This window comes from Condylura cristata, unplaced genomic scaffold (genome assembly GCF_000260355.1).
Source record: "Condylura cristata isolate star-nosed mole 26May11 unplaced genomic scaffold, ConCri1.0 scaffold00010, whole genome shotgun sequence".
Classification (NCBI taxonomy): Eukaryota; Metazoa; Chordata; class Mammalia; order Eulipotyphla; family Talpidae; genus Condylura; species Condylura cristata.
Window position 1 is genome coordinate 35,360,071 of NW_004567111.1, and position 14,269 is coordinate 35,374,339.

Below are 14,269 nucleotides of genomic sequence, written 5' to 3' on the forward strand. Positions count from 1 at the left end.
GATTCTTTTATTGTTCTCTTGCTTTCTAGTTCAACAGATTTACATAGTTTCATCTTCTACTTATCATCCTCAGAGCTAGAATTTGCTGTTTCTTCAAAGGACCCTGAATTGTAATTAGAAATTAAGATCTCTGGGCCCTCTCTGGCAATGTAACAGGTTAAAGTGTGGCATCCTCTTCAGCATGAGTTTGATCCCCACCTAGGGAGGTGACCTACATGGCACACAGACCTCTTCTGTCTCACCTGCTGTTCCCCTCAGCAGTGTATTTCAATCTGTCCGTCTGTTCTGCTTCTCACAGTCTCTGGTAAACACTCTCACTGCCCACGCACCTCTGGCTTTTACCCAGTTCTGTATGCATAAATAAAAAAAAAATTAAAATCTCTGTACTGGGATTACCTCTTGCTCTCTTAGTGTCACCAGTTAATGTCGATATAGTTCAAGTTCAGATTTCACATTTTTTTTCCTGTTTTGAGTTTATAGCTTATCTTGAAAACCTCCACTCATAAATGAAAATAACTCATTTAAAGTTTTGAGTTTTTTCAAGCCCACAGAAAAATTGGGGGAGAAATTCTATATATGATAGAATGACTGTCATAAATATTCTTCCCTGGGTGTCACCCTCTGCTAACATTGTGTAAATATTGCTTCTGATCTTAAGATGACTGAATTATGGTATGCAGTCAGTTAGGTATTCGTAAGGTGAGAGTAAGTGAGCCTGGTGTGAGAAGCTAAGTAGTGTGGCTATCTGGGCTGTGGTGTGTGTGTTCTAAGCGTGCAGAACTCTACTTAAACCTTTCTTTCTTTGTCTCAGGTGAATTGAGTTCTGTATACAGCAAAAGGTGCCAAATGAATAGTAACTTGTGATTCTTCACATAAAGCCAGTTATCTCCAGGATCTTTTATTTTGTCTTAGAATTAAACAAATTAAGATTGTCTTTTATTTTCAGAGCTTCAGTGAAGATGTGTTCCAGTCTGTAAAGTCTTTATTACAGAGTGAGAAGGAACTATGCAGTGTTTCAGCAGAGGACTGTATAAAGCGGGAGGATCATACCAATTTGACTGAGGTTTGACATATTACCTCCTATGTGTTTTCTGAATAATGCACAGTGTATTTTCTATTTTTAAGATGGTTATGATCTTTCTGTATTAAAATGTGTGAGAAACACCTGTTTTAAACACCAGCTAATATAAGTGTTTGAAGGGCTTATAATGAGCACATTTAATTCAGCACATAGACAGTATTGGCCGACTTAATACAGCTCTATATTAAGTGGTTCCTACTCTGTGAGTGATTGGTATTTTAATACTAAAATTTCTACTCTGAAATATAAAATACACTCTTACTTATTTTACTCACTTTTTGGATAATTGTTAACTTCCTTGATTATTTAAATGAAAAATAATCAAAATGAAAAAGTGATATATTTTGAAATTAAGATAATTGCTCCTTGAGAATGAGATTTTTTTATTTGCTTATCTATTTCTCTGTTACATCAGTGTTTCCAGTTTTGTTTGAATTTATTATATAAAGGAAATAGATTATTTTTCTGCATTAAAGTCATAGTTCATCAACACATTCATATTACCAAATAAAGAGAGATGGAGTGCTAAATTGTCAATGTTTATAGTGGATAAATACAGTTAACAGTTTTTGAAATGAGGGTTCTAATAAAAAATTAAAAAAAAAACCTCGATTGTTCTTCTTTTGGGGGATGATTTTCTTTCATGTTCCTTGCAAAACTGTGTTTGATGTAGTTCCATAGCATGATGGCATACCTTTTGTGCCTGTAGTGCCCTCTGACTTGAGCCTCCTCTTATTATTTGTTTTTACATTTTAAAAGGACAGTTTTATTAGGAAAAGGAGGAAGAAAAGAGAGGCTTCTGTAGACTAGGTGGGCAAAGTTGCTGCTCCTTGAGACTCTACTCTTTGAGTCAGCTCAGTTTCTATTTATCCATTTTTACTTAACTTAATGAAGCTGAGCCACTGTTAATCTGGCAGGTCTTTTGTGTCTTACTGCCCTCAGTTTCCCAGCCCATACCTCTCCATTTCTTACATCATGCTTTTGGAGCCATTAGGCCTTAGGGAGGCCTTCTCTCAAAAGTTGAAATATAAAACTATATTGGCATCTCTAGAACCCTGTCTCAATTTGTTTTCTCTTACATGTTCAGAAAAAGGAAACTTAAAATAACAGAAGGAATCCCTGCCTCTCCTTAGGGTGTACATATCTCAAATGTTTTCCTGAAGAAAAGGAGAGAAGTTTGTTTTTTTGAGTGTCTGATACACTAGGTACTTTGCACTGTGTGGTTACTTCTCACCGCTGTAGAAGAGGAGTTGCAGTCCTTTAAGTTCTGTAGATGAGGAGACAGGTTCCTAGATGTTAGTGACTTACCTAGGCACTAGATGTTAAGGGTTACACTTTTGTGAATTGATAACCATAGTTATCAAAATAAAGAATCTAAGGTAATTTAGAATTCACTTGTTTCTGACTCAGAAAGAGATTAAAAGCTTATAGAATGTTGCGTTATAGTTTTCCTTTAGTTATTTAATTCTAGAGAATTGTTTATGTAGATATTTTTTTCACATTTTTTTTAGTCACAGCGATTGCTTTGTAGACAGTTTATTCTATTTTCAGATGGAAAAAAATTTCTTCTGTTATGTCAAAGGCAAAGGGAATGTACTTTTTCCAACATATAAAAATAGTACATGTCTTTGTAGAAAAATAGATACTGGAAAGCATAAAAGAGAAAGTAACTTATTAATCCTATGAATTAGTTTAAAAAAAACATTTGGGGGGAAGTCGAAAAAGATCAGATCACTTGTAATTTCTATATCCAGAGTTAATCAATGCTTATAATTTGTTTTATTGCCTTATTATTCTCCAGTATTATTTTCCATACCTATTTTTTAAATTATTTTTTCAATATAGTAGTTTATTTTTACATCATTTTGTGCCTTTTTCTATCTCAGTTGCAATTCCCATGGGCTTTCCATCACCATAATCTTTTTTTTTTTGTTTTGTTTTGTTTTTTTTTTTTCCATCACCATAATCTTAATCGTGTGCACTCCCTCCCCTCCATTTTTTTTTTTTAAGGATTTATTTATTTATGCATACAGAACTGGGGTACAGACCAAAGGTGCAGGGACAGTAAGAGGATTCACCAGAGACAGAGTGGGGAGCAGAGCAGGCTAACTGACAAAGTACACTGCTGAGGGAAGCAGTAGGCGGATCAGGAGAGGTCTGCCGTGTCAGGTGGGTCACCACCGGGGTGGGGATCGAACTCATGCTGAAGAGGCTTTAGCTTCTTAGTGCTGTGATTTAACTGCTGCACCACCAGGGAGAGCCAATCCCCCACTCCATTTTTATCCTCTTTCCCGCTCCACCCCCATAAAATGTCTCTAGTATATAGTTGTTCATTATTATTTCTTTCCCCTGGTCCTTTATGCTCCTGCTATGAGTGAAGCCAACAGGTTTTTTCTTTTTCTTTCTGGCTTATTTCACTAAGCACGATGGCTTCTAACTCATACCTATGTTTTTTAAATAAAGTTGAAATTGTGTATATACACTGTTATTTTTCTGTGATTTATCCCTTTTACTTAATAATATATTTCCTCATGCTAGTAGGAAGTCCTTAGAAATTTATGTAAGCTTATATAAAGTAGTCTCTATATAAAGATGTTGAAGGAAATAAGTGATGTTATCACAGAGAATAAGCATGGAGGTGACTTTGAGGGTTTAACCAGAGGTTGCCACGCTGTAGGAGGTGACGAATTTAAGTTGGAACTTACTTGAAGGACTAGGAGCTAGGCATGTGAATAAACAGGGAATAGGGATCCGTGTTGAGGATTTTTGATATTATAAAGCCCTTCCCTTTGGGAAGAACATACTGGACATGTTCTAGACACAGCAAAGAGGACTTCTGTAAATGAAAGTAAGGAAAGGTTGAAGGCACCATCTTGAATCTCAGTTAAGACTTTAAATGGAAAGCTTGCAAAAGTTCTAACAGGGAAATGGCATGGTAATTAACTGGGGCCAGATGGGAGAGGATTGAAGTAGTGCAGGTGAGAAGTGTTGGCACTGGCAAAGGGGCAAAGTGACATATGAGAGATAAGTGTTGGGAGCAGAGTTGATTAAGCCTGCTTGTGAAGGGGTAATGAGAGAGGTGGGAGAACTTACAGAACCAGCCTTTGGTGAAAAACCTTACTGCTCATCTTTGATGTGATTAATTGTCCTGTTCAAGACAGCTAGCACTTTAAGGCTATATGTGCTTTTTTGTGTTTCTCAGGGCTGTCAACAGTCTTAATTGAGGCAAAATTTAAAAACGCAAATTAATGGAGTTTTCTTTTTTATTCAGGTCACTTTTCTAGGTTTTAATGAAGAAACAGATGCTGCTCATATACAGGTATGGTTGATGTTAAAGATTGCTTAGAACAAATTTTGAGACCTTGAAACATTTGCCTTATTAACCTAAATTTTATATATTGAACTCTTCTGATACTATTCCCCTTTGATTAAAAGGTGACACTTTGAGAGCAACTTGTGAGTGTGCTTTGGGCATTTTCACTTTTACAGTTTTCAGTGAGTTTTATTTCAGAAAGCGATTTTAGTTCAGGAGACCACAAAGTCACTTCTCTGAGACAGTTGCAAACCACATGCTAACCTTTTCTCCATTTTGTGCAAAATGTAGACTATGAGACTTTGTTTTTTTATTTTGATAATCTGACTTTAACTGCCATATTCTTAGGATTTCAAGCAAGATACAGTTCATTAAATAAATAAAATTGTATAAAGCAATGATTGTAAAATATCCTGTTCCATTTAGGTAGGTATTGACATAGTGACTGTGATATGAGATTAAGATCAGCAAAGGGAAGTTTCACAGTTAGGTAAACCATAGTTGAAGCCCTTGTAGGTGTGATTGTCATGCTTTTTTAAACCTCATGCTGTGTCTTAACAATTTGTCAGTATTGTTTCCCTTCCTAGCATTTGACTTGTTATAGAAGAGATAACACTATTTGATTCTTTGGTTATTCATTAATGATAGTGAATAAAACCTATGAGATTGTTAACTGTGCCCTTTACTGAAGGAAGTAGTTGAAACAGAAGGCTGAGGACATACTGTAGGAGTATGTATATCTTTAAGACTGAGAAGTGTTCTCAAGTATTTTCTCTCATACTCTGTTTCCTCTTCAAGTGTTTATAAGCTATGTTATAAAAGAAAGGATATCAATAGTTCTTTGTGCAAAATATTTACATAAAAAGGGCAAATGGAAGAAAAAAGTTATTTTGCTTTTCCCTTACATCTTCATAAGGTTTTCAATTAAAGTCTAATAGAGGAGAGGAAAGGGAGAGAAAATACTTGCGTTTTACAAGTATAAAACTTCAGCTCCAAAGATGTATATTTTGTAGTCAGTAATTCCATATAAAAAGGGCCATAGTTAAACCAGTGAATACATACTGACATTGACACCTAAAAATTACCAAATGCTTAATAGTACTGGGTATGTGGAGAAACATGTAAAGTTTTTTTTTTAATAGGTTGATATCAGTATGTTTAAAGACTACAGAAATCACTGCTGTTAAAATATTTTAGTTTTGAATTTTTTAAAAAATTGGGAATGATAAGCCATATACACATACACACATATACACACGCACATGTCTTATCATCCCCAATTTATGAATTCACATACACACACACACACACACACATACTAGTTGTAACACACAGGCAAATATTATTACCTGGAATTTTTTTAAACTATCAGACCTTAAGATTTTTGGATAGGATATACAGAGGGACCTTAAAAAGTGTCAACTATTTAACACTTTTTTTTAATAGTTATTTTTTGTCTTTCATTTTAAATTAGGATTTATCTGCAGTTTCTTTGGAACTTCCAGCTCTTCTGAATTCACTGCACTTCTGTAGTCTAAATGAAAATGAAATTATTTGTATGAAGGATATAAGTAAATCAGATATAAGCAGTGATCATCTAAGCCAGGTAATTTTTATTTGTCATTTCTAGTGAATTTTTCAGTACTGATTGTATAGTGACATTTGTTCAAGAATATTAGACTTGCAAAGGTTTAGATGAATTTTTTTTAAAAATTTATTTATTTATTCATATAGAACTGGGGTACAGGCCAGAGGTACAGGAATGGTGAGAGGATCTACCAGAGACAGAGTGGGGAGCAGAACAGGCAGATCGATGAAGTACACTGCTGAGGGAAGCAGCAGGCAGGTCAGGAGAGGTCTGCTGTGCCTTGTGGATCATCTCCAGGGCTGGGGATCGAACTCTCACTGAAGCAACTGCAGCTGGGTTGCAGTGCTGTGCTTTAAACCATTCCACCACCAAGGAGGGTCTGAAATTTTTTTTTAATGCTGTATCAAGGATATATGATTTATAAAATGTTGTAACTCATTGAAACTCTGAAATCACAGAAGGGTAGAATAATTTTGGTGAGAGCTTAAATTAGATTTTTCATGTGTGAAATTCCATAAGTGGAATGCAAGTACATCCTCATCTTTTTTTTTTTTTAATTCATTATTTCTGGAATTTTGTATAACTATAGGATTCCCCCCCCCCTTTTTATGAACAATTTCCAGTCTATATAAACACTGTGCTACGTATATTAGAATACATACTTTAACTAATTTTCTGATTAAAAATATTTCATGGAGACACCCTGAATATGTTCTTTATTTATAAACAAAAATGATACTGTTTCTCACAGGTAGATAGTTTTCAGCTTTTAGTTCTTCACTATGCATTATTTTGTTGATACTGCATTAAAATTGCTTTGCATTTTTTATCTCCTAGGAATGGAATTAGTTGGTTTAAAATTTGTATTATTTAGTATAAGTATAAAAGACTGTTCATTATTTGAACTGTAGCTAAAAGTACAACTGCTACACTCATTTCCTTAGTTATATTCTTCATTTATATTCACTTTGTTGTATTTGCTAGGCTACAAGAGGGAATTTGCTATTTAGTTTCTAGTTTTTGAATACATCAGTATTGGCATTTTAAAAGATATGTATGGGAAACATGTGGCAACATGTTTAGCAAAAGTGTAAATATTATTTTAAGTGATATGTACAACTGTATGATAAGGGAGAATTTAGGTAAAGTAGGGGATAATTCTTTTTTAATGGAAGAGAAGATGGCATCATACTGAAAGCTATGAGAAAATATAATAGAAAAAAAATTGAATAAGAACCTAGTTCATGTCCTCAAGCTGTTTATAGTGTAGTTGGTGAGCTCGTCAAATGATTAAATGGGAAAATTCACAGGGCTATAAAATAATACAAGAAATATTAATTGCAAGAAAAATGGAGAACAAGTTCTGTAATATTTAAGGAGATAGTATAGGTAGAATTTGAATACTTAGATAAGAGAAACATAGGAAAGAAAAGAGACTAGAAGAAATGGTGAAGAGAAAAAAATGAAATAAACCCTACATATTATAAAACCAGAAGCTGCTTTCAGGATGCATGTACTTTTTTTCTTCTTGAGATTGCTTTATTGTTAAGCTTCATTTCTAGATTCTACGATTTGTATGTGTAATATTTAGAAATTAACTGATTTTTGTTATCTTTCCCAAGAAACATCATTCTGGAATGCTTTGTGTCATGAGAGTGTCACCTACATTACCAAGACTCAGAGTGGATTTTATTTTTAGTCTCCTAAGTAAATATGCTACTGGTATCAGATATACACTGGACTCACATTTGCATCAGAAGAACCAACTTGAGACCGCTAATGAAGAAGATGACGATACCAACCAGTCTGTGTCTTCCATAGAGGATGACTTTGTCACTGCTTTTGAGCAGTTAGAGGAAGAAGAAGCTTCAAAGCCATATAACGAGGGTTCGTCTTTTCCTGGATTTTTTCTTATGGGATTAAAGGTTAAAGTTCATTTTCACACTAGGGAGGTGGAGTAGTCCAATTAATATTTGAAATTTAATCGAATTTGAACATGTGATTTTGTAGTTCACGGTAACTTGGTTTTTAGCCTTGCTATTTCTGTTCCAACGTAGGTAGAACTGTTCAAGCACTCTTTATCTCGCTCCTGAAGTGTCTCAAACCTATGTTTTGGTTCCATTTGCAGAAGTTAGCTGGCAGTCACATTTTGGTGTTTCTAATACATGTGGCAGCTTGTGTTTACTCCAAATATGGAGTAAAATGAAGTAATTTAAGTAAAAATCTTAAGACTTGGGATGAATCTGCTAACAATGTTTAGAAAACACTTATGTTACAACTAAACTCTTCATCCAAAATGTCAGCTTGTTCCCGTTGATGTAAATTACTTTTTAAAAGATTCTGTTAAAGAGTAAAGCACTTCTTTTATTCTTTTCCTGTAGGAGTAAGTATTACTGCACCAAGGCTCCAGTGTGATGCTGCCTCACAGACTACTTCTGGTCACCCTTTAGGAACCCGTGATCTAAGGATTCTGGTTAGCTCTGGTCAGCAGAAGTCATTGCCCAAACCCTCGACATCCTTAATAAATATTCTGGGACACAAAGAGCTACCTTCTGTGAAAACTTCAGTCACAACATCAGTTTCTGAGCCTTGGATACAAAGGAGTTTCTATAGGTCATCTAATGCTTTAGATAAAGGGGGTGATACACAGAAAGCATTCCTTTCTTCTTCTCCTGCTTACTCATCTGAATCAGAATGTTCAAGTCCAAGTCCTGTTATTTTCTTGGATGAAGAGGGGTATCAAAAAAGTTTAAAAGCAAAGCTTGAGCTACCTAAAATTCCTGTGATGAAAGATGATATAGAAGATTCAGACTCAGAAGTCAGTGAATTTTTTGATAGTTTTGATCAGTTTGATGAATTAGAACAAACTGTAGAAACATCTTGTCCATTTCCAGAAGATCCTGTCATGGGGAAACCATCACAAAAGAAAGGACACAAACATGAAAAATCTTGTTCTGTAACCACCACTATGAATCCTCAGAAATTTAAGTTTGATCGTCCAGCTCTCCCAGCTAATGTTAGGAAGCCAACTCCTCGTAAACCAGAGTCCCCTTACAGTAACCTGTGTGAGGCTCCAGATTCTCCCCGCCCGGTGAAGGCGTCAGGAGAAGACAGTGGTTTGTTTAGCCCTATCCGATCCTCTGCTTTTAGTCCTCTTGCAGGCTGCACTCCTGCTGACTGCTTTTGCCAAACAGATATTGGAGGAGATAGAATTCATGAAAATCATGATTCTCTTTATTACACCTATGAAGATTATGCAGATCTCCTTTCATGTGAAGTGCTGGGCTCGGTTCTTCATACCCAGCATACTGATGTACTAGTGAGTGCTAGTAGTATTAAAAAAGAAGAAAATAAAACTGTAGCTCTTAAATGTGGAAACATTGATCCAAAAAGTAAATCTAAATATAAATCCTTAATGATTAAAGATAGCATACAGAAATTTGCAGCAGAACTTGTGGAAAAAAGTTTTGGTAGTGCATTCAAAGACTTACAGAAAGGGGTCTCTTCTTGTACCAATGTATTGTGCCACTTAGCCATCAAATTGACATCATCTGTTCTGCAGATGGCATTTAATGAATTGAGACGACAGCGTGCATTTTCCCTGAAAGAACGTGCCATTAATGGTCTGGCTAATTTTTTGGTGAGTGAAGCTCTGTCCAATGCTTTAAAAGATCTACAGTATGTAAAGAAGCAGATATTTACCAATACAGTGGCTGGGTTTGCTGCAGATCTTGCTGAAGAGCTTGTTTTTGAAGGTATCATGGAAGTGTGTCAGTTCTCATATCCTCCCACACCTGCGTCTTCACAGTGTCCGTCATTTGACTATGAAGACAAAGTCGTAAAATCATATGCAAAAGATTTGTCTGAATCTGTAATGCAGGAAGCATTCATCGAGCTGTCACAAGCGGATGTGTCCTTCACAACAGAGGCTGCAGTTAGTGTTTCTACAGATAACATAAATTGCATGAGTGCAGAAAATGTAGTGCCATTGACACAGAGCTTCACGTTTTCCCCTGCTTTCAACAACCAGACAATTATGTTGACAAAACCAACGCAAGAATGTAAGAAAGAATACACAGTGCAACAAGCTTTGTTTTGTACTTCGGGAATTGTTACTTCCATACCCGTGCCCTTGGCAGGAAGTGCCCTTCTTCCATGTCATATTTCGTCCAATATACATCAGGCAAAGTCTCATCTGTCACCTGAGGATAGTAGTTCAAATAGTGATTCCATCCAAGAATCACTTATTACTGCAAAAAACAAAGAAGTAGCTTGTCTTAGAAATATTTGTTTGCCTTCAGAACACAGTCCAGGTAACCAAAATGATTTTAAACCAGCTAATGGTGGTGTTGACATGGAAAGTTCTTCAAAATTAACAAATGATCCTGTGATTATTAGCAATTTTTCTGCAGCAATGGTGCATGCAATCGTAAATGAAACTTTAGAGCCACTGACATCATTCAAAGTAACAGAACCAGTTGATGAACACAAGGATTGTTCAGTTAAATTAGTAAATAGAAACAATTCCCCTCCTCACTTTGATCAAGGGACACTGCAAAAGAGTGAAGGTAGCAATAAGGATGTGTTTGCTGATCAGTTATCCAAATCTATTATTAAACATTCCATAGATAAAAGCAAATCAGTGAATTCAAATGTAGATAAAAATGGCCTATACAAGGAAGGCTTACCTGTTCCTGGAGAGGAGTCACAACTTGCATTGGAAAAATTCCCCAAATTTCTTGATGCTCAAGATCACTTAATGCACTCTTCACTTTCAGTAGGAAAGAACTGTGTGCCAGAATGTAAAGGTTCTGTGACTCATGGATTTTCTTTAGAGACAGGTCCAGTTATGGTAGGTCATGATTTGAAGGAACTTGCAAAGAAAAAATCAGTGAAAAAACCTAATTTAAGTAATACAGCACTAGAGTCACTGTCCTTGGGGCAGGAAAACCCCTTTCCTGCTTCACATACATTCTCATCTACAGTGCTTACATGTGTAGATGGTTTGCATGTAGAAGACAAGCAGAAGATCAGAGATGGAAATGTAATACCTGAAACTCCTCCATCAACTCCTCTTGTACCATCCCAGGTAAATTCTGAATGGGATATCAAGAAGTTAACTAAACAGCTCAAGGGGGAATTAGCCAAAGAATTTGCACCTGCTACACCACCTTCTACACCTCACAACTCGTCTGTTGGTAGTTTGTCTGAAAATGAACAAAATACTATAGAGAAAGAAGAGTTCATGTTGAAACTGATGCGATCCCTTTCAGAAGAAGTTGAAAGTAGTGACAATGAAGAACGTCCAGAAGTGGATGTGAAGGCCCAGTACTTAGGGAAGAAAGTTCAATTTGCAGATGCCTTAGCTACACACATCATTTCTCTTGCAACTGAAATGGCAGCTTCCCATTTAGATAATAAAATAACCCAAGAAACCAAGTTTAATAGCCCATGCTTAAATGTACAAAACCCCAGAAGTGTATTGCCTACTTTCCTAAATCACTCAAATGAAACTTTGCTACCGTTACACAATTTTGCAGGCGACATGGCTGCAGAAGTCATTATAGAAGCCGAGAAAATAGCACATATTAGAAGTTGTATGCCTTTCAGGCAGAAGAGGAACAGTTGTTATGCTGGTGGGGACCGAGCTATATCAGAGGAGAAGCTGGATACAGAGGCTGTAGCACGCTCAAAAGAAGTGGATCCATTTATTTCATTACCACCAAGTTCTTGTACTTCAGGCCTGACGTACAAGTATCCCAGCTGTGAAAGTGTGACAGATGAATACGCAGGTCACATTATCCAAATACTAAAACAGGAAGGTGATAATAATGAGTTAATAATGGATCAGTATGCTAATAGGCTTGCTTATCGATCGCTTAAATCAGGGCTACAGGAAGCAGCTAAGTCAGCCACAATGAAGTGCAACTCAAAAATGTCCCCTGTGCAAAACTCACAAACACACACTAACAATGAACTGTTAATGTTCTTAAATAAAGAACACCACCAAGAAACAAAGAAAAAAAGACAAAGTAAAAGAAGTGGAAGTTACCTTTATAAAAATCAGACTTGTGACTGGACCTGGGATACATATAGGAAAGAGTGTTCTGAACTGTACAATTTTTCCACCTCTCTTGCTCACAGCATAACAAAAGATATTAAAACAGAGCTGACAGTAGCTGCAGCTGGCTTGCCAAAGTCCCTAACAGATGCTTGTCTTTATGAAAAAGCTGGATGTGAAGAAGATACGGAGACTCACGTTGAGCCAGAATTTCATCGGTCTCTTCAACCTTCCTCCCCAAATCATACGTTTTATCACAGTACAGGCAGCTTAAGTGGGCACGGGTATGAAGAGCACGTTGTTCAAGCAATAGAGCAGTATGCTAAAAAAGTAGTGGATCACACTTTAGAATTTAGTTTAGGATCTACACTTTCGCAAGTTTCTGAGACCACAAAAGCAGCAGAAAGGATCACTTACGCAGAAAAGTTGTCACCACTCACCAGTCAGACCTGCAGATACTGTGACCGTAGAGAACTCCATGATTGTACTGGTACTCCACAGGTTTTCAGACAGGATTCACTTGCTGGTAGTAAGCCAGTTTCCCATTCAAAATTTAGCAACATCTACCAGAAATCTAGAATTTTTCATCTTGATGTCCCTCAAATTCATGTTGATCTTGATAAGAAGACAGTGCTTGCAGAGAAGATAGTTGCTGAAGCTATTGAAAAAGCAGAGAGAGAGCTGAGCAATACCAGTTTGGCAGCTGATAGTGGAATTGGACAGGATGGCCTTAGCTTTGCCGAAAGCCTTAGTACAGAAATAGTGACCTCAGCAATGATGAATGTTGGACATGCTGCTAGCAGGTACGTTTCAAGTTTTTTTTTAGTGTATTGCTAAAATGAAAAGGTAAACTGATGTATTAAGTCCTGTTCAAAAGGTAGTTATTTTTTTTTTCTTTGCTTATTTTTTTTATTAAAAAGTTTATTTTTACATCATTTTGCACATTTTTTTTCATCTCAATTGTAATCCCCACGGGAAAAAGGTAGTTATTTTTAATCCTAAATAAGGTACAGTTATTATCCAAAATAAATCCCTATTTTAGATAATAGGGAAATTTCCCTGTTACATACAATTATAAAAAAATTCCCTGTTTGTTTATTGTTTGACATCCTGTTACTTTCATATACATTGTTTCATATCCCACAACAGCCCTTTGAGGGAAAGTATTAACCATTTACCAAGCTGGAAGATGAGGCTTAGAGAAGATAATCACCTTGCCCCAGTTCAGAAAGCTATAACGTAGGTCAAGTTGAATTGAAGAAACCACTGGAGAAATTCATACAGCAAATATAGAGCATTACCATGTTAATATGCTACTCTGAGATTAAATTTTTATGCAGTGTTTCTATCTGGTCACAAAGGTAAGTTTTCTCATAAGGAACATGTAACCAAACTGTGATAGGAAGAAAACAAAAATTCTCCAGATACTTCCACTACTGCCACCACATGAGGGAACAGTTCTTTCTGATAGCCCTGTAGTACCCTGTTCTTCAGTATCTGTTTTGTGTTTGGTGGTTTTAAAATCTTACTTAAAATTTTCATTTTAACTTTCTCCCTGGGAGAACATCAGGACCAACTTGTGTTACTAGTTTGCATGGTTATATTTGTCGATTATAACCACCAAATAGAAAGATAATGGCTTTGAGTTGAGGTGAAATGATTGAGGTATCAGTTGAGTCACATGATACCTCAGATTTTCTAGTAGATTTTATCAAAGCAATGATGAGAGGTGCCTCTTTACTTAGCCTTTGTAAAATAAGGAGACACAGTTTGGCCAGGACCTTTGAATCTAATTATTCTGCAGCATCCTCTTGTAATGAGAGGTGCTGTATTGTCGCTGGTGAATGAAGGGAGGTTCTCAATTTGCTATAATCAGCAGCTTCATTTTTCCAGAACAGGGAATTGGTAAACTCTACAACCCAGAGGCCATATCTGACCAACTGCTTGTTTTAGTATGGTTCTGTGAGCAAGGAATGTTTTTGTTTTTTTTTTTTTTAATTTATTAAGTGACTGAAAGAAAAAGCAAATGAGTATTATTTTGTGGTGTGTGAAAATATATGTTCCAGTGTTCATAAGTAAAGTGTTACTGGAGCACAGCTCTACCCACTCATGTACATATTGTAAATGGCTGTTTTCATGCAGAGACCTTAGTTGGTGCCTAAATGTTTAATTGTTTGGCCCTTCACAGAAAAAAATTGAGAACCTTTGCCAAAGACCCATGACTAT

The 14,269-nt window shown here is 36.2% G+C and overlaps 1 protein-coding gene across 3 annotated transcripts in view; it reads left to right on the plus strand.

Moving 5' to 3' along the window:
• Window positions 1-14,269, plus strand: part of AKAP11 (A kinase (PRKA) anchor protein 11) — a 45,575-nt gene that overhangs the window by 15,594 nt on the left and 15,712 nt on the right. For all 3 annotated transcript variants that reach the window (XM_004680129.2, XM_012723246.1, XM_012723245.1), the window contains 5 exons: window positions 947-1,063; window positions 4,353-4,400; window positions 5,869-6,000; window positions 7,605-7,869; window positions 8,364-12,846. In XM_004680129.2, the coding sequence (XP_004680186.1) occupies window positions 947-1,063; window positions 4,353-4,400; window positions 5,869-6,000; window positions 7,605-7,869; window positions 8,364-12,846 (5,045 nt within the window). The remainder of the gene's footprint in view (window positions 1-946; window positions 1,064-4,352; window positions 4,401-5,868; window positions 6,001-7,604; window positions 7,870-8,363; window positions 12,847-14,269) is intronic.